The 27,474-nt window shown below is 41.4% G+C and overlaps 1 protein-coding gene across 1 annotated transcript; it reads left to right on the top strand.

Annotated features, from left to right (window-relative positions):
* Positions 1-27,223, top strand: NLE1 (notchless homolog 1). The gene is made up of 13 exons (XM_075853005.1): positions 1-109; positions 8,374-8,510; positions 11,376-11,593; positions 11,686-11,765; positions 14,565-14,641; positions 16,521-16,618; positions 18,373-18,565; positions 20,033-20,168; positions 20,920-20,966; positions 22,052-22,254; positions 24,106-24,265; positions 26,542-26,612; positions 26,888-27,223. Exons 1-13 carry the CDS (start codon positions 37-39, stop codon positions 26,898-26,900), a joined length of 1,506 nt encoding a protein of 501 aa, XP_075709120.1. The 5' UTR covers positions 1-36; the 3' UTR covers positions 26,901-27,223.
* Positions 27,224-27,474: the final 251 nt, after the last annotated feature.

Here is a 27,474-nt window from a genome sequence, read left to right on the forward strand (position 1 = left end):
TGAAGAAACTTTGTGGTATAAGTGTGGCGCTGACAGATGACGTACCTCTCACGTGTGCCCGGTAAACACATGTCTGCTGTCTTCAGTGAGGAAAAGTTAAAGGCATCAGGTATTTTGGGAGACAAGTTGATGTGACTGCTGTGGCGCAGGGGGTGATAACGGTATATGCTTCACTGTCAGCTAGCGACTAGACTTGTGTACAACTGAGAACAAGTATGGTTTGACTATTATGATCTGTTCTCTACATTGTAGATGTACTGTGCTTTCGATAACCGTTCCCAAAGATAGATTTTATGTGTTTTACATAAAGTCGTGCCGGTTTAGGGGGTGCCGTTGTTTATTTACGAGGGTTCCCCACCACACATAATGAAATACTGATCAGTATGTAATTACCGTGTCGCTTGTGTACTCCCCAAAGAGGAACACGTCTATTAAAAGGACCTGTCACCTCTCCTGACATGTCTTAGTAAAAAATTGTAGTGTCCTTGAAATTACAATTCTGGAGAACCTTTTCTTAGAACTCTACAATGTGCTGTTCCTCTGTTATTCCTCCTAGAAATGTATGAATAAATCGACAACTGGGTGTTAGTTAGGGAGGGCCCTTACACAGACTGCCACTGTCCAATCGGTGCTGACAGAGTGAGACTGTGTAGAGACATGCCACTTTGACAAGGGGAATGGTAACACACAGTTGCCAATTTATTCATGTATTTCAAGTAGGAATAACAGAGGAACGGCACAATTCCGAGTTGCAAGAAAGTATGAGCCAGAATTGATATTACAATTACCATGCAAGTATCTACTAAAATAGACATGTCAGGAGAGGTCCATTTTAAGGAGTCCTCAGAGGACCAGCAAAATACTATCATGTGTGGGCACTGTCATTGTGTCCAGCAGCAGCAGGACCGCAGCTGTGATGATGAAACAATGGTAAAATTGCTGTGTTGTATGTTTCAGGGCTTCTTTTCGTCCCCCCCCCCCGTCCCCCCCCCCCCAAAAAAAATAAAAGCTAATCAATAAACTGTATTTATACACTGGAGCATAACAGCCAAGAATAAAAATAAATATCTTTATTAAACATATAGAAGCATACACAAGGGATATTAAAAAGGTACAAAACAGGACAGGAGGACTCTATATAGTTCCAATGTAACACAGCTGAGAGACTCCCTATAGTATATAAAGGATGATATAGGGTCGATCAAGGAGGTAGATGGACAATCTAAGTGGTAAACATAGTAGGATGCACCAGAGTCCATACCATGGCGTGTGTACAATCAGTGCATATGAGTATACTGGCATGGAATCAAGTGCTGATGAAAAACCATGTAATAAGTCCGAGACCTATTATATAAGTATAAAGTCAAGTGCAAACAACAAGTTATCAGTCTGAGACCTAAGTAAATCACTCATCCACTCACTCCTAAGAAAACGTACCTATGTGTAGGTGTGACTAGGAGAGTCTAGCTGGTGTGAAGAGAACCCCAACGCGCGTTTCACGATGTGCTTCCTCAAGGGGTGTATAGTGTCTAGAGAGGTGACAGGTATAATTAGGACGAGCCACAGGTGGGTTGAGTGTTTGTTAATTCAAAAAGATCACGGCGCACGTCTCCTGCCGAGACCGGAAGTGAGGCATGCCCCACTTCCAGCGCCGGAGCGCACGCCGAGGATCCCCGACTCGTACAGGGATCACAGACATGCGCTAGGGGGGGGCGGGAAGGGGGCCGGCCACACACCGGCATCGCACTAGAAGAGGTGCGCACCTCATTCGATAAGAAACACAGTGGGAGGAAAAAGGGTATGTATCAATGTCCCAATACTACGTTGTAGACCACAGCAGCTGGCGATGGCCAATAATACAAAGCGCAATTTACAAACAGTGTTGTCAAACTACGGCGATGGATAGTGAATCGTGTTATTACAAAACTTGCGTGAATATAAAAAAACTGTTTAAAAAAGAAAAGCAGTGACTTATTAAAGATAGTAGTAATAAACTACAGTGTGTGTGTGGAAAATAATAAACTAATATCCTAAACAGGATGAAGTACGAGGGGGAAAGAAAAATTCTCCCGTAAAAGGTGAATACAAACAAGATCTGCACTGATATTAGAATCATATAGTGGGAATATGCATAAAAATAAGATGCATATAAAACGTAATATATAATTCCTGCAAAGCAGGGACAAAGATTAAAAACGACATATTGCAGTACAATGTGATGGCAAGAGAAAACTGGTAGGAATAACAAAGAGACATTAACCCCTTCCCTCTTTAGCCACTTTTGACCTTCCTGACAGAGCCTCATTTTTCAAATCTGACATGTGTCACTTTATGTGGTAATAACTCCGGAATGCTTTCACCTATCCAAGCGATTCTGAGATTGTTTTCTCGTGACACATTGGACTTTATGTTACTGGCAAAATTTGCTCGATATGTTCAGTATTTAATTGTGAAAAACACCAAAATTTAGCGAAAAATTGCAAAAATTAGCATTTTTCTCAATTTAAATGTATCTGCTTGTAAGACAGGCAGTTATAATACACAAAATTGTTGCTAATTAACATCCCCCATATGTCTACTTTAGATTGGCATCGTTTTTTGAACATCCTTTTATTTTTCTATGACCTCACAAGGCTTAGAACTTTAGCAGCAATTTCTCACATTTTCAAGAAAATTTCAAAAGGCTATTTTTACAGGGGCCAGTTCAGTTGTGAAGTGGTTTTGAGGGCCTTATATATTAGAAACCCCAAAAAAGTCACCCCATTTTAAAAACTTCACCCCTCAAAGTATTCAAAACAGCATTTAGAAAATGTCTTAACCCTTTAAACATTTCACAGGAATTAAAGCAAAGTAGAGGTGAAATTTACAAATTTCATATTTTTCTGCAGAAATACATTTTTAATACAATTTTTTTTATAACACAGAAGGTTTTACCAGAGAAATGCAACTCAATATTTGTTGCCCAGTTTTTGCAGTTTTAGGAAATATCCCACATGTGGCCGTAGCGTGCTACTGGACTGAAACACCGGCCTCAGAAGCAAAGGAGCACCTAGTGGATTTTGGGGCCTTATTTTTGTTAGAATATATTTTAGGCACCATGTCAGGTTTGAAGGGCTCTTGCGGTGCCAAAACAGTCAAAATCCCCCAAAAGTGACCCCATCTGGGAAACTAGACACCTCAAGGAAATTATCTAGGGGTGTAGTGAGCATTTTCACCGCACAGGTTTTTTACAGAAATTATTGGAAGTAGGCCGTGAAAATTAAAATCAACATTTCTTCAAAGAAAATGTAGGTTTAGCGATTTTTTTTTTCTCATTTCCACAAGGACTAAAGGAGAAAAAGCACCGCAAAATTTGTAAAGCAATTTCTCCCGAGTAAAACAATACCTCACATGTGGTAATAAACGGTTGTTTGGAGACACGGCGTGGCTGAGAAGGGAAAGAGCGCCATTTGGCTTTTGGAGTTCACATTTAGCAGGAATGGTTTGCGGAGGCCATGTCACATTTACAAAGCCCCTGAGGGGACAAAACAGTGAAAACCCCAAACAAGTGACCCCATTTTGGAAACTATACCCCTTGAGGAAATTATCTAGGGGTATAGTGAGCATTTTGACCCCACAGGTTTTTTGCAGAAATTATTGGAAGTAGGCCCTGAAAATAATAATCTACATTTTTTCAAAGAAAATGTAGGTTTAGCTAATTTTTTCTCATTTCCAGAAGGACTAAAGGAGAAAAAGCACCACAAAATTTGTAAAGCAATTTCTCCCGAGTAAAACAATACCCCACATGTGGTAATAAACGGCTGTTTGGACACACGGCAGGGCTTAGAAGGGAAAGAGCACTATTTGACTTTTTGAGATCACATTTAGCAGGAATGATTTGCGGAGGCCAGGTCACATTTGCAAAGCCCCTGAGGGGACAAAACAATGAAAACGCCCAAAAAGGGACTCCATTTAGGAAACTACACCTCTTGAAGAATGCATCTAGGGGTGTAGTGAGCATTTTGACCCCACAGATGTTTCATAGAATTTATTAGAATTAGGCAGTGAAAATAAAAACAGTCCTTTTTCTTCAATAAGACGTAGCTTTAGCGCAAATTTTTTTCATTTTCTCAACAAATAAAGGAAAAAAAGAACCCAACATTTGTAAAGCTATTTCTCCCGAGTACGGCAATACCCCATATGTGGTCATAAACTGCTGTTTGGGCAAACGGCAGGGCTCAGAAGGGAAGGACCGCCATTTGGAGTGCAGATGTTGCTGGATTGGTTTCTGGGCACCTGTGGGCCCAAAACAGTGGAAACCCCCCAGAAGTGACCCCATTTTGTAAACTACACCCCTCAATGCATTTACCAAGGGGTGTAGTAAGCATTTTAACCCTGCAGGTGTTTTGTAGAAATTAGTGTGCGCTCAATGTTGCAGAGTGAAAATGGGATTTTTTTCCATAGATATGCCAATATGTGGTGCCCGGCTTGTGCCACCATAACAAGACAGCTCTCTAATTATTATGCGGTGTTTCCCGGTTTTAGAAACACCCTACATGTGGCCCTAATCTTTTGTCTGGACATATGACAGGGCTCAGAAGTGAAGAGTACCATGCGGAGTGGAGGCCTAATTTGGCGATTTACAAAGTATTGGTTCACAACTGCAGAGGCTCAGATGTGAAATAATAAAAAGAAACCCCTGATAAGTGACCCCATTATGGAACTGCACCCCTCAAGGCATTTATTAAGGGGTGTAGTGAGCATTTTCACCCCACAGGTCTTTTCCATAAATGAATGCGCTGCGGATGGTGCAAATTAAAAATTTATATTTTTCCCTAGATATGCCATTCAGTGGCAAATATGTCATGCCCAGCTTATGACGCTGGAGACACACACCACAAAAATTGTTAAAAGGGTTCTCACGGGTATGACGGTGCCATATATGTTGAAGGAAACTGCTGTTTGGGCACGCTGTAGGGTTCAGGGCCGAGGGAGCACCATTTGGCTTTTGGAGAGCGGATTTTGCTTGGTACTATATTTGTTTGAGTATTGCTGGTGTTTTATAATGTGGGGGTACATGTAAGCGGGGCGGAGTATATAAGGGGCATAGTCAGGTGGTATAAAAAAATAAAAATAATCCATAGATGTGTGTTACGCTGTGAAGCAATCCTTTCTGCACAGGCCGGTGTCGCACTGATAAATGGTGTCATTTCTTATCCCCCTTTTGGTCCACACTCCGCGCCTTTGTAGTTTGGGGAATTTTGCTGGGAAAGTATTATCCTGGTATAATACGGGCACCGTCGCTTCCATCGGATATGATTGGGCCCTCCCTTCCTGGTTCCCTAATTTTAGGTCCTTGATAAATCGCCTCTTGAAACAGAAGAAATGTTCTCCTCGGGCACAACTGCATATTTTTTTATTTCCTGACTTATTGGAGCCATAACTAATTTTATTTTTCATAGACGTAGCGGTATGAGGGCTGGTTTGTTGCGGGACGAGCTGTAGTTATTATTGGTACCATTTTGGGGTACATGTGACTTTTTGATCACCTTTTATCCTATTTTTTGGGATGCCAGGTAAACCAAAAAACGCAATTCTGGCACAGCTTTTTTTGGTTTTTTTTTTATACAGAGTTCACCACGCATTATAAACTACATGTTACCTTTATTCTGCGGGTCAGTACGATTCCGGCGATACCTCATTTATAGAACTTTTTTATGTTTTACAACTTTTTGCACAATAAAATTACTTTTGTAAAAAGAATGTATTTTTTCTGTCGCCAAGTTGTGAGAACCATAACGTTTTAATTTTTTTGTCGACGGAGTTGTATGAGGGCTTGTTTTTTGCGGGACGAGCTATAGTTTTTATAGGTACCATTTTTGGATACGTGCGACTTTTTGATCACTTTTTATTGTAATATTTGTAGGGCAAAGTGACTAAAAAACAGAAACTCTGGTAACGTTTTTTACGGGTTTTTTTTACGCTGTTCACCGCGTGCAATAAATAATATAATATTTTGATACCTCCGGTCGTTACGGTCGTGGCGATACCAAATACATATGGTTTATTATTATTTTTCAATAATAAAGGACTTGATAAGAGTAAAAGGGGGATTGTGTGTTATTTGATTACTTGAAACTTTTATTGTTTTCAAACTTTTATTTTTTGCACTTTTTTTTACACTTTTTTATACTTTTTTTACACTTTTTCTCAAGTCCCACTAGGGGACTTGAAGGTCCAACGGTCAGATTTTTTTTTTTCTAATACATTGCACTACCTATGTAGTGCAATGTATTAGATCTGTCAGTCATTCACTGACAGCAAGCCGTTTAGGCTTCGCCTCCCGGCGGGGCCTAAATCGGCTTCCGTAATGGCAGAGCAGGAGACCATTGTGTCTCCTGTTGCCATAACAGCAGTCGCCAGTCCCGATTGCCTGTCAGGGCTGGCGATCTGCTTGTAACCGCTACGATGCAGCAATCGCTTTCGATTGCTGCATCGAAGGGGTTAATGGCAGGGATCGGAGCTAGCTCCGGTTCCTGCCGTTACAGGTGGATGTCAGCTGTACAGTACAGCTGACTTCCACCGCTGATGACGCCGGATCAGCTCCTGACCCGGCGCCATCTTGCCGGCAGCTACGGAAGCCGATCAGGCTCCGCCGCCGGGCGGATCTTGACCGGCTTCGGTGCTAGGCAGACCGGGAGGCCAGTATTAGGCCTCCGGTTGCCATTGCAGCCACCGGAACCCCGGCAATTTCATTACTGGGGTTCCGATGAGCTGCAAACACCTTAAGTGCAGCGATCGCGTTTGAGCGCTGCACTTAAGGGGTTAATGGCGGGGATCGAAGCTAATTTCGGTCCCCGCCGTTACAGTCGGATGTCAGCTGTAAGATACAGCTGAGATCCGGTGATGATGGGACCGGCTCAGCTTCTGAGCCGGTGCCAAACGTTTGACGTACATGTACGGCAAGATGCGGGAAGTCAGTACTTTCCATGACGTACATGTACGTCAAATGTCGGGAAGGGGTTAATGGAGACAGTTGATCCGTGGGGATGCATAACATAGGTAAATCCACAGATAACCTATGTATCTTCTCCATCCGTGTTTCGGAACAGGTCCAACTCAAGGTGTCAGATTCTCGTCAGGAAAAGCTGTCAGAAGGGTAATACATCAAGTTTGTACTTCAAAACAGGGGCAGTAAAAAATGACAACTCATCCCGCATAAAACCTTCATACGACTACATCGGCGGAAAAATAAAAATATGTTATGGCTTTCAGAATGCAGCAACAGAAAAATTAAGTTCCATAAAACATGATTTTGTGCAAAAGTACTAAAACGTAAAGCCGATTTGTTTATTAAAACCCCTTAAGGACCAGCGTCCTGCTATTATGGCGCTCTGATTGTGATGGCACTGTCACCGTGTCCCTTTGATCAGCAGCAGGACCATGGCTCTATTACACAGCTGGGCTCCTGCCGTAACTGGTGAGACTGGAGAAAACCATGATCCCAGCTGTCGGACCTCTTAGATGCCACGGGTTAATTACATATTTGTATCACCGCATTCGTACCGACCCATAGAATAAAATTGACCTATTAAAAAGAATGTTGGATTTGCTGTATTTTTTTTTTATTTTTTATTTTTGTTATTCCCTCCTCTAAACAATCAATTTTCTGTTCCCCAAAATGTTGCCAGTGGAAAATACATCTCATCCCCTAAACACAAACCCTCCGCTACATGGACAAAGAAAAATGTTGACTCTCTGAAAGCGGTGACAAACAAATATGCTATTATTGTGCAATAGTACTAAAAAGAAAAAATCTGTACATATTTGCTATCACCGTAACTATTACAACCCATAGAATAAAGTTTAAGGCTCTGTTCACATCTACGTTGGGGGCCCGTTCTGACGTTCTGTGGGAGCTTTCCGTCAGATCGGGACCCTGAACGGACACGAACGGTAGTCGACTACGCTATTGCTTCCGGCAAAATGACGGATCCGGTGCACAATAGAGACAAACGGAAACCATGGGCACCGGATCCGTCACCATTGAAATCAATGGTGATGGAAACGGAAAACTCTGGTTTCCGTTTGTGTCTGTTCAGGGTCCCGTTAAGACGGAAAGCTCCGACGGAACGTCAGAACGGGACCCCAACGCAAATGTGAACAGAGCCTTACATGTCATTTGTGCCACATGGTGAACGGCATAAGAACAAAAAAAACTACGGCAGAATTGCTCTTTTGTCTCCCTTTAAAGAAAAGTAATAAGTTAGTCAATAAAATATATTTTCCCCAAAATGGTGCAACGGGGTTTGTGTTTTTATTTATTTATTTATTTATTTATTTGTGCCTCTAGTGCTAAAAATAACTTCTTTATTTTATTTTTTTTCTTTATAGCTATGAAGGAAGACGTGGGAAGAATTTTAGTTCAGTTTAAGAATGAAAGTGGAGAGGTGCTCGGTACTTCATTTGATGTGCCTGTGGACATTACACCTGATAAACTGCAGCTGGTCTGTAACGCCCTTTTACAGGAGGTAATATCAATAACCTACATTGAGGGCGTTCTTCAAAAGTAACAATCTTTATTGATATGAGCATAATATGTCCTCACATGTCATAATTTATTCCATGCAGTAATTCGGCTACAGATTCTGCCTTGTTTGATTTTATGGAGTGTTCCACAAATGAGGAATGAGTATATAGAACCCTATGGTTCAGTATATAGCTGGCATAACACATAAGGTAGTTGTCAGGCCAATGCTTGTATGGTTGACCACTATTTCCCCCCAACCTCCCTATAAACATTCATGCTTGGAAACCAGCGTGCATGGAAATTTGCTGCCATAAGCAAAGGGGGATAAACCACTGTAAGGGCTGATTCAGACGTGCGTGGCGTTTTTGCGGACGCAAAACACGCGGCGTTTTGCCTGCGCAAAAGCCACTTGCCTGCTCCGTGAGGCATCATCATATGATGCACGGCTGCGTGCTTTTCGCGCAGCCGCCATCATTATGACACGCCATTTGGATGTTTGTAAACAGAAAAGCACGTGGTGCTTTTCTGTTTACGTTCATCCTTTTGACAGCTGGTGCACGAAACAGGCAGTTCGCACGGAAGTGCTTCCGTGCGACCTGCGTGGTTTTCACGCACCCATTGACTTCAATGGGTGCGTGATGCGCGAAATACGCGGAGATATTGACCATGACGCGCTTTTTGCGCAGCGGACAAACGCTGCGCAAAAAGCACGGACTGTCTGTACTGCCCCATAGACTTATATTGGTCTGTGTGTGGCGCGTGAAAACCACGCGGCCCGCACGGACGCAATACACGTTCGTGTGAATCCACCCTAAGACAACTGTGGCATTGCTTAAATGCTGGAAGAACAAAGGATCGGGCACGTTGAAATTCAAAGTGCCCAATCCGTGTCTCCTCCAGTGGCACATATTAGGCTGTGTTCACACTGCTTTTGCAGTATAAGTTTAATGTATATGCTGGGAAAGCTTTCAGCGTGTACGTTAAACATATCTATAGGCCCCCATTCACCTGACAGAGGCTGAAAGAGTGTCCTTTTGGCCTCTGTTGGGCTGCTATGTTTGTCTTTTTTTGCTTTGTTCTTTTAATTAATAATTTTTTTGCTGGATAGAAAGTGTAGTCAACTATGCTATTCTATCCAGAGGCTTGCCGTAAAAAAACTTTTTTCAACATGGTAGCCTATGTATGGCATACGTCACAGGCATCCGTTTAACACTGTTTTTCAATAGGTTTTCATTACCTAAATGTTAAAACAGAGGCATTCGTCACCTGTAGGCTAAAATGGTTTACGTCAAATGGAGACCATAAACGCAGTGTGAACATAGCCTTAAGGTCCTTTTACACTGGCCAATATGGGCCATGAAAACAAGTGCCGATCAACGAGACAGGTTGTAGATTGGCGCTCGCTTGCTCCTTTCATTCAAGGAGCAATGATAGTCATGTATGGGGACAAACGATCGTTACTGTGGTTTTTCGTCCCTATACATTTGCGTCATGTTGGCAGCACAAACTGGGAGATGTGTTGGCAACAATGATAATATTTATTGCTGCATAAACTAGCAGATCAGCCCGTGTAAAAGGGCCTTCAGATTGTCAGCAGACCCTGCTGAAATCGACGATAGGCCGGTATTTATCTAATATGTATGGCTAGCTTAAAGGAACAGTGTCACGAAAAAAATATTTTTTACATCAGTTTGATTTTAGTGTTTTATTAAAAACTTTTATATTTATTTGTGTGTTTGTGTTTTACTTTTTTTTTATTTTTGAACCTTTTCTTCCCTATGGGGCCATTTTTTTTTCCATTTCTGTATGTGTCGATTAACGACACATACAGACATGGAATACGGCAGCTACAGTCCCTTAGTGAATGCGAACGGGGCCCGTTCCATCCACTATGCTGTACGCCGTCTGTGTGGGAACGGCGCATGCGCCGCTCCCACACAGTCCAAGTTGAACTGTGTGCCGTCCGGCGCCATTTTCCTGTAGACCGGAAGTCGTGGCCGGACAGTAAGATTACTACTTCCGGTCGCGGCTTCCGGACTTGTGCACTTGGAGCAGCGGCAGCAGACGGAGCGGACGGACCGGAGGGAGCGGCGGCGGCAGGAGCAGGTAAGTGATTTCTATGTATGTTCGTGTTTCAGTGTGTGTTTACTACTGTATGTAAACCTACTACACTGTGTGTTAGCTCAAAAAATGGCGACACACAGTGTAGGAGGTTTGACCGTTCAATCCCCTCGTTTCTCCCGGCACTAGCCAGGATAAAGGAGGGGGGGATTCTGAGAGCTCACTAGAGCGAGTGAGTTTTCCCAAATTTTGCAGCATAAAGCAATGTGGTTGCTCTACCACATGCAATGCTGCAATTTTGGGAATTGCTCCATCTAGTGACCAGCACTGGGAAATATTATAAATTAGAATCTAATTTATAATATTTCCTGACTCGTGAAAAAAATTAGAACAATGTTTAATCACCTATACACTAATTGTTTAACTAGCGTCACATTCCCTTTAAAGCTTGTCATAAACCTTATATTTTGGTCCACAGATCCTGTTGAATTTGATAGGATCTGCTGACAATCCATTATCTGTCTGGGGTGTATAGACCTTCTTCTAAGATCTGTTTGTCTGAGGAGATATCTGACAGCCGCTGCTCGTCCTTTATTGAGATTGCATTCAATCGAGTCAAACATGCAATTAAATACAGGAGTTGTGGTGATGACTGAAAGTTATCTAATGTCTTTGGCCAGCTTTAAACTTGTAAGTGACGATTGCATAAAAATAATAGGATCGTTGGCTTTAGATTTTGATTAGCCAAACTTGAAACTTCACATTGCTTGTGAATTCAATTTATTTATTTCTTTTTACGTTAAAGGAAGATCCGGCACCACTAGCATTTTTTGTCCATGAAGTGGAAATTGTGACATCTTTGGAAAAAACACTGGAAAAACAGACAGTAGAAACAGAAAAAGTGTTGGATATAATCTACCAGCCACAAGCGGTCTTCAAGGTCCGGGCAGTCACACGATGCACCAGTTCTTTAGAGGGACACACTGAAGCTGTTATCTCTGTAGCTTTCAGCCCAACTGGAAAGTACGTATGTATGCAAATATACTAATGCCATTGGAACCTACCCTCCTCCACCAGGAAAGTATTGGGTAAGCATTAACTATGTGTATTTGCAGACACTTGGCCAGTGGATCAGGAGATACAACTGTTCGCTTCTGGGACCTCAGCATAGAGACGCCTGACTTTACATCCAAAGGTAAACCAAAGGAATTACCGTAAATATCACGTGGTGGACGTTTTACAGATTAATCTGTGTGTTCACTTTTGGTGAACCTATACTAATATATTAGGGTATTGCATTTACCATGTTTTCTTAAAGGGAATGTGTCGCTAGAAATTATTTTATTTTTTGTCAGTTAAACAATTATTATTTAAGTGATTACACATTGTTTTAATTTTTTCACAAGTCAGGAAATATTATAAATTAGATTCTAATTATAACATTTCCATGTGCTGGCCACTAGAGGGAGCAGTTCCCAAAATTGCAGCATGGTCACTGTGGTAAAGCAACCTCATTGATTTATGCTGCAAATTTGGAGTGAACACACTCTCCTCTAGTGTCCTCACACAATCCCCCCTCCCTTCTTCTGGCTAGTGCCAGGAGAGGGAGGGGTTTGAATGTCTTCAAACTTCCTACACTGTGTGCCGCCATTTTCTGAGCGACTGCACAGTGCTAGGAGGATTAGAACATAATATGAACATGCATGAACATAATACGCACATCATACACGAACATAAATTACCTGGTCCTGCCTCCGCTGGTCTACCAAAGTTCTTGCCGCCTCTGCTCCTCTTCCTTGCGCCTTTGCTTAGTTGAACATATGGGCGGAAGCCGCGGCCGGAAGTCGTCATCTTAGAAGTAAAAGTATGAATACAGTAAAATGTAGAAAGTGACAACATATATGAATACAAATTTTGTTTACATTATATTAAAAGCAATGTAATAGAAAAAAAAAAAATCATGACACCTTCCCTTTAACTTCTTTTTATTAGAATTGGTTCTAAAGGTAGAAATATGTTGGCGCAATATAAATAAAGATTATCATTTATATAAGAGAATCTATGTATATGTAATATATTAAAAGTGATACACTCCTCAACAACTAGCCTCATCTCTTGCCAAGACTTGTGGTTGCAGGAGTAGCTTAGGGTGTTGCATACCGTCCTCTCTGTGGCATCTCCTGCCACCGATTTTTCAAATTTCAGCTAGTGATTGATCTGAGTATCAATTTAACCATAGTTTCACCAAAATGTGAAACCATGCATTAAGAGGTTGTCCACGACCTGACAACTAATGATCACTGGGTAGGTCATCAGAATATAATCGTTCGGGGTCCAACACCGGGACCCCTCACCGATCAGCTGCCTCTGGGCACCAGACGTGCATGCAGGAAGCAGGTGGCTATGCAATGTACAGAGCCATCTGCTTCCGGCTCTGTACGCTGCATACTATGCAATAACATCTGGTGCCCGCAAGCCACTGGAGCAGCTGATCGGTGCTGCACTGGTCTTATATTGATGGCTTATCTTGTGGATAAGTTATAAGTTGTCCGTTCGTGGACAACCCCTTTAGGGTATGTGCACACGTAGTGACCAAAAACGTCTGAAAATACAGCGCTGTTTTCAAGGGAAAACAGCCCCTGATTTTCAGACGTTTTTTGAGCAACTCGTGTTTTTCGCAGCGTTTTTTTACGTCCGTTTTTGGAGCTATTTTCATTGGAGTCTATCAGAAAACGGCTCCAAAAACGTCCCAAGAAGTGTCCTGCACTTCTTTGACGAGGCAGTCATTTTACGCGTAGTCGTTTGACAGCTGTCAAACGACGATGCGTAAATGACAGATCGTCGGCACAGTACGTCGGCAAACCCATTCAAATGAATGGGCAGATGTTTGCCGACGTATTGTAGCCGTATTTTCAGGCGTAAATCGAGGCATAATACGCCTCGTTTACGTCTGAAAATAGGTTGTGTGAACCCAGCCTTAAAGTCCTAGCCAGCTACTGCTTTGTGATCTGAGACAGTATTTATGTATATTATATATTCTGTTTGCATTGTACAATATCGTTAACATTTAATCTTTAAACAGTTATATGTTTGTGCCTTATGTAAAATTAGGTTTGTCAGCCAATACCCGCTAATACCACTGCTTTAACCTTTAAAGGGGATCTGTCAGCAGTTTTGAGTCCTCTCTCCTCAGAGAATGCTGCCAGTCTCCATCCCCTCTGCTCTACGTGACGGCTCGAGTGGTCTCCTGACTGGACGCTAGGGCCGTCACTTAGAGCAGAGAGTTGCACTGACGAATGCGGCGCAGGGGGCATTAAACCTCAAATTCTTTGTCATAACCGAAACAACAGGAATCGTTACACTGCCCTTCCCCCTCCCCTATATAGCGCTGTCAGCGGTTTTGAGGTCTCAAAACTTGTGACCGATTCAGTTAAAAGTTCAACTCTGGTGATGAAGCACAATAATTTGCAGGGTTTGCATGTAGCTGTCCGATTGCTATATGAATCTTTTTTCAGTCCTTACTGCTTGTTGGGCATAAAGTCCAGAAATATTACAGAGGAACCAATTACAACAAAATTGGTAACTGGACTGCCCAATGCAAAAACATTTAACTAAAGGGGACCTGTCAGGTGTATCATGCGGTCTTCTCTGCAGGCAGCATGTTCTAGAGAAGGTTGATTTTTGTGTGAAGTAAATTGTATTCAATTTTATAAAATGTATAAAAGAGAAGCCTAGTAAATCGCTTCAACATTGAGGAGAAAAATGACCGCTAACAAATAAAATAATTGTTTCAAGCGTATCAGCCTTTATGGCCTCTTTGGCCACTATCCTGACTTTGTTGGCTATAAGTTTATTATTATTATATATTTTTTTTTTAATGATTTCTAATCAGTAGTGCAATTAATTAATCATTAAAATAATGTAATATCCATTACACGCAGTGTGTTTTTAGTTTTTTAGTTTTTTTTATGGAGACATGTTTTGTTAATTACAGGGCATACACACTGGGTGCTTAGCATTGCTTGGTCCCCAGATGGGAGAAAACTGGCATCCGGATGTAAGAATAGCCAGGTATGTTGGACATATCTTCCATTGCACATTCATTGGGGCAGATTTACTAATTCTGTCTAACTTTAAGACAGCGTAAACTTAGACAAGGCAGCCAGAAAATGCGCAAAATGTTAAAGTGGTGCAACCTGTATGATAAATATAGCGTATCTAGATAGACATGTTAGAGACTTTTCTCTTCTTTCTACTCTATTTGATGGCTGTTTATGCCATTATTTTTGTGGCGTCTAGTGTCTCATTCAAGCCGTGTCCCTTTACAGTAGATTTCCTGCTAAGCCACACCCCAGTGTTGAGCGTGTCAAAAAAAGTTAATAAATGTGGCACACAGCAAGTACACAAAAATTTTACATTTGAATCGTAAATCTGCCCGACTGTCTTTAAAATGGCTGTGGACCTCAGAGCCCAATTCCGACCTGCCGAGTTAATGTCCTCTATAGTAACATGCAGCAGGACCATTTTTGTGTAGGAGTGTATATAAAAGGGGTTGAATAAGATGGGTAGGTCTGCCATATATGGTGCATGTCCCCAAGCAGCGCACCCCCTAAAACAATGGGTAGAGTATCCTGTGAAAACTTGCGCAATTTACCTGGGACCATCTTATGAGCACTTTCAACCAAATTGGGGCAGATGTATTAATACTGTCTGGAATTTGCTGTATTTCGGTTTTTACCTTCAACTAAGGCACGCCCCCCCCCCCCCATGTCGAACGAGGAGCAAAAAGGTTTTAAAACCTTCAGAAAATGGGGAGCATGGCATGTGCGCCACATCTCTTGTTCATTTTGCATAGTAAATGTGTTTATTTATTTTTTCATCTGGCCCTGTTTGTTTTGACGTTTGTTATGACCAGCATGTATGGTCCTCCTGAGAAGCACAGAATAACTATCACATGTGTGGACCGGGTCGCTGCAGAATTTACTGTGTCCCTTTAAAACAAAGGACTTAACCTGCAATTGTCTATGAGTTGCAAATGAAATAAAACGCACTTTCTGGGGGTGAGAGTTTTTGCCGGCTGTGCGAGACCATTCGACAGTGTTGGTGTACAAAATAGAGTCTCCGCGCCAAATGGCAAGCTATATCCTTATGTAAGTCAATACGAGAGTAGGCGTTGCCCTCATATTCACACATACATTTCTTCTATGTATGGTATTAGTACAGAAACGCACAATCCTGCGTTTAACGTGTATCTTTAGCCCTGTTTTCTAATAGCAGAGTACAAATGACCATATGTCTTGAGACTTTTACAAACTTGAACAGGACACTCATTCGTCTCAGCAAGACATACAGTTTGCAGGTGTTGAGAACAAATCTTCCTTTAAGATGACGCCAATTTGTGTTCACACATATTATTTAGCATTTAATCAATATTAAAAATATATTTTGAGAACCACATGGTCATCCCTACCTAAGAACCTGTTCACACAGAATTTTGACACGGAACCGGTGTCAAAAAATGGCTGAAATCAGAGGCAGAAGTTGGGTTTTTTTCCCGATCGGCTTTTGGTCGCTTGCAGGAGGAAAAAGTGGCATGTCGTTTTTTTGCCGCGGTTCCGCCTCTGACCTCCCATTGATATCAATGGAAGGCAGAAAAATCCTGCGGCGTTAGTTTCCGCATGTTTTTTGTGGCGTATTTTTCCCACGGCCTGTGCATTAGCTTCAATGGCCTGAGGCAAAAAACGCAGCAAAATGTGCAGGCAGGTCAAAATCTGCCTCAATAAGCCCTGTGTGAATAGGACCTAAAGCATCTCGGGCAATATGTTGGCATTTCTATAGCCGTGATTACTTTCACTGGATAACTGCAATATTACTTGTACTAATGTACGAATAATTTAATCCATTGTTTTTAATTATTCATTTGTTTATCTGTGATTAAATATCATTTTAGATCTTTATCTGGGATCCAAACACAGGAAAGCAGATCGGCAAAACATTAATAGGACACTCAAAGTGGATAACCTGCCTGTGCTGGGAGCCCCTTCATTTGTAAGTCGAGTATTTTTCTGTCCGTTTTAATTACAGCAAATGAATACTGACGTATATTGAAGGAACGCGAGGATTGTGGGAGCGTGATCGGGCAAAACGTGTTCATACCCTACCATTATGTAGGTTTAGCTGCCTGGAATCCGCTGCAGGTCTTATCCTTGACATTGAGTGAATCGTACATTTATTAGAAACTTCCATAATGCCGGACAGCCTCACCTGCACAACCACATTTATTCTGCCTTCTTTGCTTTCTAAATTGGAGCAAAAAGCAAATAATTTAAGATCGGACATGAGTGGTCGCCTAAAACACTTGACTCGTGACTTAGGAGCTCACAAACACTAGTCCATTGATTGGCGTTCCAGAGGACCAGTCAGTGGGCACAATAATGCCAACAAGTTTTGAAATCACATCATCCTAATCTAAAAATAGTCTATCCTAGTGACGGGCTCGCTTTAACCCTTTTGCTGCTGTTACAATTTTCACACTTTTGACATACACAAATATAGCCTGAATTATACAATTGAAATAAAATCCTATTCTATACCTCCCATTACAATATTTTACCGATTTAGTAGACACCTGGAACATTGTGAAAATGCTATTTTGCATCAAAGCATAATGGTTTGAGGAAAAAAAAAAAAGTTCCTATATTAACCCCCTGTTGTCAATAAAGAGGCTGTACATGGAGAGTGATTACAGGAATCGGTTGTGATCTTTCTTCCTGCTGCCAATTGCAGGTTCACCCCAGCCTAACTGACACCCAAGCAGAAGGGAAAAGTTTTCATGCACCCTGACTTTTTTTAAAAAAAATTGTTATTTTTTCTACCTGATGTGCCTTGCCCCGAATATTGCACCTAGAGATTTGATCCTGGTATCATTTGAAAGCAAAGATGGATTTAATATGATATCATGATATTACATTTATAAGGTTAAAGGTTATGGACAACTTTTGGGGGGTTGGTGTTTATGAAATTTATTTTCACACAAAAATCACTTATGTAATTGCCTCTTTTTTTTAAATGTTGCACCGTTTAGGCTCCTGCAGCTTCTAGCTGCGGAATCCAGTTCACAGCCGAATCCATCAGAGAGATGGTCTGACGTCTTGTTCTTGTACATCAAAGTGAAACTTCTCAGTGTTTCATAGTTTTTCTTAAATGTATATTCTGTCTCAGTGTGGAATGTTTGTTAGATCCTACAACGTATGACGGCATAAGTTTGATTCATTCCAGTCAGACCCAGATTTCAATTTTATATACTTTAGCATTTGGATTCCATTCCCACAATTCCCAATGTAGAAAGTATCCGTAGGTCTACAGTTGGTTTCTTTTATTACTTCTGACTAATGGTGTTTCTCAGGGTTCAATGGTAACCAGGTATTTCTGAGGGAGAATCATCACTGGGATAGATTTGCGTTTACCATCTTGTAAGCCACCCAACGGTATTTGTACTTAAAAAATCGGCGCCACTGACACCGACCATCCAAGTCCTGGCATTTTACAAGTGCAGATCGATCGTGAAAAGTAGATAACCTGCTGTTAGAAAAGCTACTAAAGTTAATAATCGAACTCGTTTTTCTGGCGGTTGGGTTTATTTGGAGAACAGTTTGTATAAAATTATACGTTACTGTAGCCTTTTATTATTTGCATCACGTCTTTAATATCCGTAAAAGATGTTTCTGCTTCACGTGTCAGGATATACTGTTGTAATTTTGCATATCTGTAATGTGTCCCCCTTTCTTTTTTTTTTTTTTAAGGAACCCAGAGTGCAGGTACCTTGCCAGTGCATCCAAAGACTGCAGCATTCGTATCTGGGACACTCTCATGGGGCAGTGCCAGAAGATCCTTACCAGTCATACGCAGTCAGTGACTAATATTAAGTGGGGTGGAGATGGCTTACTGTATTCTGCCTCTCAGGACAGAACCATAAAAGCCTGGAGGGCCACAGATGTAAGTTTATAAGCAAGTTTATTTTCTTCCAGCAGCAAAAAAAACAAGCCATCATTAATACAAAAGATCATATATCGTCATCATCAAAAAATGAGCTTCCTCCTTAGGCTGTGTTCACACAGAGTTTTTTGCAGGAGGAAAATATTCCTCCTGCAAAAACTGCTCCAGACGTTTTTTGCACAGTGCTTTGACAAAAACTCGTTAATACACTCGTCGAGGTGTTGTTTTTTTTTTTACCCTTTCTGAATGATTGAAATGGGGTTTTGGAGGCGGAAACCGCCTCAAGATGGGTCATGTCGCTGCTTTTTACCGCGACGTGTTTTTTTTTGCTCTCGGTAAAAAAACTCGTCCAACTCCCATTGAAATCAATGGAAGGCATTTTCGGGCAGTTTTTGACGAGTTTTGCGGAGCGGTTTCCGCGCCAAAAAACTCTGTGTGAACAGGGCCTTAAACGGGTTGTCGGTTGTTTTTCCTTTTTTTTTATTTATTATTTCAACCTTGCTATTTTGTAATCAGAGGTTTACATAAAAGGAAAAAGAGTTGGCCCAACTACAGACCCTAACTGTAGTCCCCTGGCAATGAGGTAGTTGTGTTTTTTGTTTTTTTTTCAACATCAGCAAGTTATTTTCTTCTATAAAGAAGCGTAACATGGTGCTTATTGAAATTAATGGGCCAGGTCCACCAGAGCCACTCCTTGTTCTAGTCAATAGGTAGGGCATACAGGGGTGTTCTAAAGCCAACAGTCTTTTTTCAAGTTCTTTAGGATCAACTTGTATAAAGTCAGTGTTCTAATTTTACCTCCTCAGATCCTGAACATGTAGGGAATTCTGTATTTGCGTTGTCATTTGACATGCCTTTTGGTTGTCCTGGTTGAATGCTGCTAAAACATATTATAGTTGACATTTTAATCTCATTGTTTTCACATGGAAACTGTGTTTAACCCCTTAGTGGCATATGGCGTAACTCTACGTCGTGGCTGCTAACGGGTAGTATGGAGCGGGCTCACAGGTTAAGGCCCCTTCATACAGGGCGGTTGATGTTACAGCCGACACTTTGCTGTAATGGCCGGGATCGAGGTGGAGCCAGATTCTCAGCCTCTGACCATGTCCAATCATTGCAAGGCATCTTCAGACCAGCTAGGCACCGCATGATCTCGCGAGAACAACCTTATTTTGCGAGACCACGCTTTGTAAAGACTTAAGAGCGGGCCTGAAGCTGCCTTGTGCTCATTGGACAGCATCAGAGGCTGTGAAGCTGTCTCCACCACGGGAGAATCCATATAGTTCACGCCCTGTTAGCTAACTACAGGAAATTAGAATATGGGGCGCAAACACAATATACAGAGCCAAGGGGTTGTGTTTCTTTATTATTTTAATTGGCTCCTATTTGCTTAAATTAAACACGTTTGTTGGTCAAGATGCAAATATTGCCCACTGCAGCACCTGTGTAAATCCAACTGTCTTTCAGGGAGTTCTGTGCCGCACTTTACAAGGTCATGGACACTGGGTTAACACCATGGCACTTAGTACAGACTATGTTCTCCGCACAGGGGCTTTCAATCCGGCTGAAGCCTCCATCAATCCTCAAGACATGCAAGGCTCCTGTAAGTGCTCTATCAATTTGTGTTCATTGTCCATTTCCAAGTGGCACTATTGATAATATTTGTGCAATTAGACTAAGGCTATGTTCACATCGGCGTCAGAGCTTTCCATTGTTCAGCTCAGATGTAGGAGCAGAACAACGAAAAACTGAAACCTCCGGATCTATCTTGTGGCGGAAACAATCGGCGTCTGACTGAACCCATTGACTTTAATGAGTTCCGTCACGGTGTCTGTCCTTTTGCCTTACAAAATAGTGCAGCATGATAGAATGATGGAAAAATTATGGAATCTGCGATGGCGCCTCAGACACAGATGTGAATAGAGCCTAGTGTTGTTTTTTTATAATTCATATTGACAATTACATATTATTTGCACCTTTTTAAGTATCGTCTGACATACCAAAAGCTTCCATCATTTTAAAGTACCACGACCATACCTTTATCTTGATTGGTGGGGGGGGGGGGGCTTAGCTCATGAACACTTTTTTTTTTTTTTTTTTTTCCCATTAGAAACATTGTAATTATTTGGTGTATCTTACAACATTTTTCTTGGCACTCTTTTATCAGTTGGCGCTCCTGAAACCTAACAAGGGTGAGAAGATAGTTACTGGAAAAAAACTGATTTACAATTTTGATGATGCTAGTAGGATTAAAATATGTACAGTAGAGGGCTCATGCTATACCTTTTTAACTATTTTTCGTTACTTTTCCAACTGTACAGCAATAACAATGTATTCATTTTGTTACAATCTAGTGGAGCAGCTGAAAGAAAAAGCTCTACAGAGATACAATCAAGTTCGGGTAAGTGTGATGAGTTAAAGGCTATGTAAACCTTTGCACGCTGGCCAGGCATAGCATGATCTCGCCAGAACAAACTTATCGTGTAAGACCACGCTGACTCTAGTAATGGCATTTTTCCGATAGACTATTATATAAGGCTTAAAAAAAACAGCAGAAAAAAATGCATGTTACATATGTGACAAAAAAACAAACAAACGCCACAAAAGAAACTGTAGAACGCTTGAAATTCATGGAATTTCTTCCCGTCGCACAGTCAAAGGCTAAAATTGTGACTCATTGAGAGCTGCATAATTTGGTCTTCATCAAGCGCCATCTAGTGGCAGATACATCAAGCCAGAATGTAATCATTTCACTCTTGAAGCTCCAATACCTATAAAGATATGAAATTAGTTGGCACAGAATTTGTGAATTTTGGACTTTTGTGGTGGAAATGAATGACCTAACCTTCAGTATATGGATAATGGACAACCTTATTTAGGCCACATGCACGCGTCCGTGCCCGTAATCATGGTCCATGATTACAGCCTACTGCATTTGCGGCCCTTGCTCCCATATAAAGTATGGGAACAGGGTCTGTAAAAAGCAAAAAATAGGACATGTCCTATCTTTTGCGGAGCCTTTCTACGGCACGAACACCTTCACCGACTGTCAGCCATAGAAACGAAAGGTCCGTAATTACGGATGAAAAATCTACAGTTGTGTGCATGGGGCCTCAGGGTGTACTTCAAATCTGAAAAGCATCCATGCATATTACATTGAATAAAGGAGATCAGACTACTGTTCCTCCATAACAGTATTCACTATTTTGGGCCATTCATGTAAGGAAAGAATATGAGCGGCGATGACCACTCCCACTGCTGACAAAGTGCCTTAGGAGACCCCTCCTCCATCCAGTTGATGGGTGTATTTAATAATCTCTCTATAAATCTAACAGTGAACTTCTACAACTCAAAATGACTTGTTCTTTAGTAAGAATTGTAACTGTAAGTAGTGACTTTATTCTTGTTTTGTTCAGTGTGGAACAGAATGTCTTTAGATGCTTGCAAGGGGTATCTCCTTTTACATTAGTTTCTGGTCTTCAACAGGGGAAAGATCCTGAGAGGCTTGTGTCTGGCTCTGATGACTTCACGTTATTCCTCTGGGCTCCAGCTGAAGATAAGAAACCTTTACAGAGGATGACCGGACACCAGGCTCTCATCAATGAAGTTCTGTTCTCCCCTGACACCAGAATCATTGCCAGTGCCTCCTTTGACAAATCCATCAAGTTATGGGATGGTAAAACTGGAAAGTAGGTTTGTTTGGTTTTGTCTTTTCATTAGTCTCAGACAACCCCTCTAAAGTTGATCTACAATATTAATTAGAAAATAATTGCCAATTAATATTGTTACAGTGAGTACAAATATCACACATTTTATACCAGGACGTTGTCTGTGGGCATTTGTAGTTGCAATCAACTTGGTAAGAATTTCTTGTCAACCTAAAGTAAAACTCTAATATTACTGGGGAACGTGTCAACCATATTTTCCCCAAAAAATTCTGGAACGTTTGGATGCTGGGTCAATAAAATATTCTACTGGCAAACTGCTGCAGTCTGGTGGGTTACTACTCCCATCACCAACGTAGTAAGTGTTGTTGCCTATCCTCAGGGCACCTCCAATGAAGGATTCTCTAATGAGTAATAACGCTACATATTTAATTTGGAGGATCTATCGCCTCTCCTGACATGTTTGGTAGACCCCATGAAAAAATAATTCTGGAGCATCTTTTGTTAGAACTCTGTATTGTGCTGTTCCTCTGTTATTCCTCCAAGAAATTTATGGATAAATTGACAACGGGGTGTTTTCCTACATATTCTGCCACACTTCAATCAATGCTAACAGGGTCCGTGAGTATAGGGACACACCTTTTCGGCAAGCGGAATGGTTGTCAGTTTATTCATACACTTTCTAGGAGGAATAACAGAGTAACAGCACAAGGCAAATTCTAAGTAAAGATGCTCCAGAATTGTTTCATGGAGAATACAAGTGTTTACTAAAATAGACATTCAGGAGAACTGACAGCTTGGTTTTAACACGTCTTGCCATATTCATAGCCATTTTCTCCCAGTATTTGCTCCTATGTTAAAATGAATATAAAACCTTTCATGCACTATCCAATTAGGAACTGAAGGCACAGAATTTACATATACAACATTAAAGCTGGCCATACACATTAAACGTATGACAACCAAACCCGTCAATTTCTGCAGGGGGGGGGCGACCATCTAACGTTTATCATGGCGTCTCCGCTATCCCTGACGTCTGATGTTGGCGGAGAGCAGGGTCGGGCATGTTGAATTTCAACATGCCTGATCCTTTTGTTTAGTAGTAGAATAGCCGCGGCCAGAGGAGTCTCCCTTCTCCCCGCTGAAAACGCACGCACGCTGTGCCGAGCTGAGCATTCATTTCTATGGGGGAGTCGGGTGGAATAGCTGTCGGCCAAACAATCGTTTATTCGGCCAACTGCTATCTAAAGTGTATGGGCAGCTTTAACATGCAACAAAGTAGCTTCTTTATAATTGTATGCAGCTTCCTTGAGTCACAAAAGAAAGTTCTAAAATCGCTGCGTTTTGTTTTATCCTCTCTTCCCCAAGTTACGTTATCTACAACTGCTCTTGAGCAAAAATTACGGCTCTTATCTGTAAAACTGTGTATTCATAAAGATTTAATTTTGGTTTTTTTGGTGGGGGTTGGGTTACACTTCATGCACCTCATTCCAAATGTGTATGGTAGGTATCTGTAAAGTATTTTGCACTCCCACATTTGCAGAATTATATATGTCTAGTTTCTGCTTGTATTATCATTTGGTTATTTACTTTATTAGCAATGCAGGTAGAATAAGTCTGAGTTCAAACTGCAATCGCAGCGTATGTTCGACATATCCATCATGCCCTATTGGCCCGACACATGCCAAAAGAGCATATACAGCAGTATGTGGACTATCTTGCAATATTTCCCCGATTTGGGGCTTACTGGACATTGTAAACACAATGTAAAATAATGAGGTGTAATAATTCCCTGCAAAGGAAAGCATTGATGACTCCGATGTGTTAGGTTTATTTACATTAACATAATGTATTTGTTTTTCCCTTGCAATGCAGGTATATAGCTTCCCTTCGTGGTCACGTCTCTGCTGTGTATCAGATTGCTTGGTCTGCAGATAGTAGGCTTTTAGTTAGCGGGAGCAGTGACAGCACACTTAAAGTGTGGGATGCGAAGTCCATGAAGCTGTTTGTGGACCTCCCAGGACATGCAGATGAGGTATGTTATACTCTCATACAGAGGATGTGTGTGTTGTGTATTTTTATTTTTTTAATATCGTGTTTTAAAGGGCACTTTAGCAGCCATTTCTTTTAGTGCGGCAATGCATCTAAAACAAAACGTGAAGCAACTTTTACAAATCGTCTTAATGTGATGCGACTGTTTTGTGTACACCGCTCCTATGCAAATCTATGTGTGCCAAGGTTGGTGTTGCTGCTCCACAGAAACCAACTAGAAATAAAACCTTTGTGTAGTCTTATCCTGCAGTTATGCGTTAGGGTCCTCATACACAGCCCAACGCGGGCTGTGTAAACGAGCGCCGAGACAGCTTGTTGATCGGCGCTTGTTTGTTTCACAAGGAGCTAGTATAGGGACGAGTGCTCGTTGCTACGATCGTTCGTCCCCATACATTTCTATTCTGTAGGCAGCACATCTACCTGTTTACACAGGGAGATGTGCTAAAAATAACGATAATATTTTAGGCGGCAGAAACGATCCGATCAGCCGATGAACTAGCGTTTGCTCGTTCATCGGCTGATCGGTGCCCTGTTCACACAGGGCAATTATCGGGAAGGAGATGTCAAAAGCTTGTGTGCCTGATAATTGGCCAGTGCAAAAGCGCCCGAAGTCTCATCTGCCCTGTTTGTTGCTAAGTAGATAAGCCGGGAGAGGAACAGATAAAAGACAGTAACGGATGACCGCAGGATCTAAATAAATACAAATCAATCATGACCGCACTGATGAAGACTGATTTACTTTTGCATTCTTTTAATTCCCATAGCAATGTAATATAGTTTAACTGATCTATGACAAACACATGTGAACACTGTTTCCTCTGTACCATCTCCAAAATATTTTCCCTGCCAATCCCCAGAATCCATCTTCACAGACAAACTCTTGTAACATCCTCCTGGTTGGTTTTCAATAACACGACTTTCACCTCTCCAGTAAATCCTAAATATATTGCTTCTCAATGAGTTCCTCATAACCCACCACATCAAAATTGCCCAGAAATGTTCATCACCATCCTAACTCCTCAGCATTATCTCTGGAGTGCTTTTCATATCTACTGTGCCCCTAATTCTTACACCATGAGCTTGTTTTGGCAACTCGGACCTTTTTCTCCTGTATCTGTGCTCTGTCCCATTATAAATTAAGGATAATAATTGTTCTATTAGATGCTCTCCCAGTCTCAAAAGAACCTTTTTTTTTTTTTCCTAATTTCAGACAACCCCATTAAGTACACTTTTGCATTAGATCAAGCCATTTGAATTCAGTTGGCTATCTATCTAATCTATCTATCTAATCTATCTATCTATCTATCTCAAGTATGAACAGATCGGCTTGGTTAACTAATAGAAGCTGCAGTCAATGACAACCTTGGCATCTAAGGATTTTGACAGGGAGGGGGCTCTCTCGCGCTGTCTATCAGCAACCTGCAATGTGTTCAGAGTGCTGATGAATTGTAATGGCAGCCAGGGCGTAACCAAGGCCCACAGGTCTTCCAGAATCGTATGATTATGAAGCATTGCTAGAGGCATGGCTAAGGGTTTGTTCACACGGCCTATTTTCATCTGTTTTTCGGGCCGTAAATGCCCAAAAAAATGGCTGAAAATATGGAGGCTGAACGCCTCCAAACATCTGCCTATTGATTTCAATTGGAAAAACAGCGGTCTGTTCTCACAAGGCGTTTTTTACGTGGCCAGTTTCAAAAATGGTGCGTAAAAAAACGCCCCGCAAAAAAGTGCATGTCACTTCTTGAGCCGTTTTTCTAGCAGTTTTTCATTGTAGCAGTTTGTAGCAGTTTTCACGCCGCAAAAAAACGCAAGTTGCTTAAACGGCTGAAAATCAGGGGCAGTTTTCACTTGAAAACCGCTGCGTATTTTACAGCCGTTTTTGGTTTGCCACGTAAACATATAGTTATAGTTTGCCTGTCCGTTTTATACTGACTGGCAAAAATGCTTTGGAATACTTATTATACCAAAACAGTCAAACGATCACATATTCTAGACCCAGTTAAAATGTTATTTATACAGTCCATAACGTAAAAATAATAAAAAGAAACGTTTTGGTTTCTTGCATATCTTTTTTTTTTAATACATATATTTTTTTTTCACAAGGAAACTATTTGCACCGGATCAGTCAGGGTTCCGTTCTGACAGAAAGTTCAGACGGAACGCCTGAACGGAGCCCTGACGCAGATGTGAACGAAGCCTTAGCTATAAATTTATTCTGTAAAAACAGTGTTTTATAATTCTATTTGTTTTTTGCTGTAGGTCTTTGCTGTTGACTGGAGCCCTGACGGGCAGAGAGTGGCCAGTGGCGGGAAGGATAAATGTTTGAGGATGTAAGTACTGTCATCTCTGCTAGTTTATAGGGAAAGCTTGAACTGCCCCTATGTCAGAACAGTAAAATCATGTATTAGTCTACTCTGAAATATCGCCATGTTTATCCAGTCAGACATTCTAAAGAACTTGTTAAGCGGTAAAGGTGGCCCTTAAGATGACCGAAATATCCCCTTCATAGCAATACCTCTTCACAGTTCTTTTCAGATGGGTTTATAGGTGTGCCACCACCACCACCACAACTCATTATGTAAGCTTGTGTATTTTTCTACTACAGATGGAGACGGTGAGTCCAGCAAGATACAGACATGGATTGGAAAAATAGATTTGATACTTTCATTATGAAGATGACCGTTCATGCGCGTGGTCTATAACAGCTTGACCAAAAGACCATCTAATATGCAAAGAGGCCTTGTAGACCCATCACCTTGGGATCATAGATATATGTAATGTCATGTAGACGCCTGGATCACTGTAATGTGTGATTTAACATCAGTTGACTTAGAAGGATTGGAGACCTCAGTATACAGACAAGTGGAATGTGTTGCTGTTCTGCTGCTTATGTGGCCAGCAATCCAGACAGTGGCCATAATAAAATATACCTGAAGCGCTTTCTGACCTGCCTTATGATTATGTTTATAGTAATAATGAGGATTTTAAAGCATGAAATTGTGCATTGTTCAGGCACAATCAAATTACCGCTAACCTGCAGCTGCTGTGTATTCTTCACCATAATACTTGGCAAAATGTAAGAGAACATTTAGGGTCAGTGTCCTTAAAAAAAAAAAAAGATATTCCAGAAGTCTTGATTTGGCAGGGGTTTGGGGGCTGCGACCTCTGCTGATCACTAGAACGACAGGGGGT

The sequence above is a fragment of the Rhinoderma darwinii genome, chromosome 2 (assembly GCF_050947455.1).
Source record: "Rhinoderma darwinii isolate aRhiDar2 chromosome 2, aRhiDar2.hap1, whole genome shotgun sequence".
NCBI lineage: Eukaryota > Metazoa > Chordata > Amphibia > Anura > Rhinodermatidae > Rhinoderma > Rhinoderma darwinii.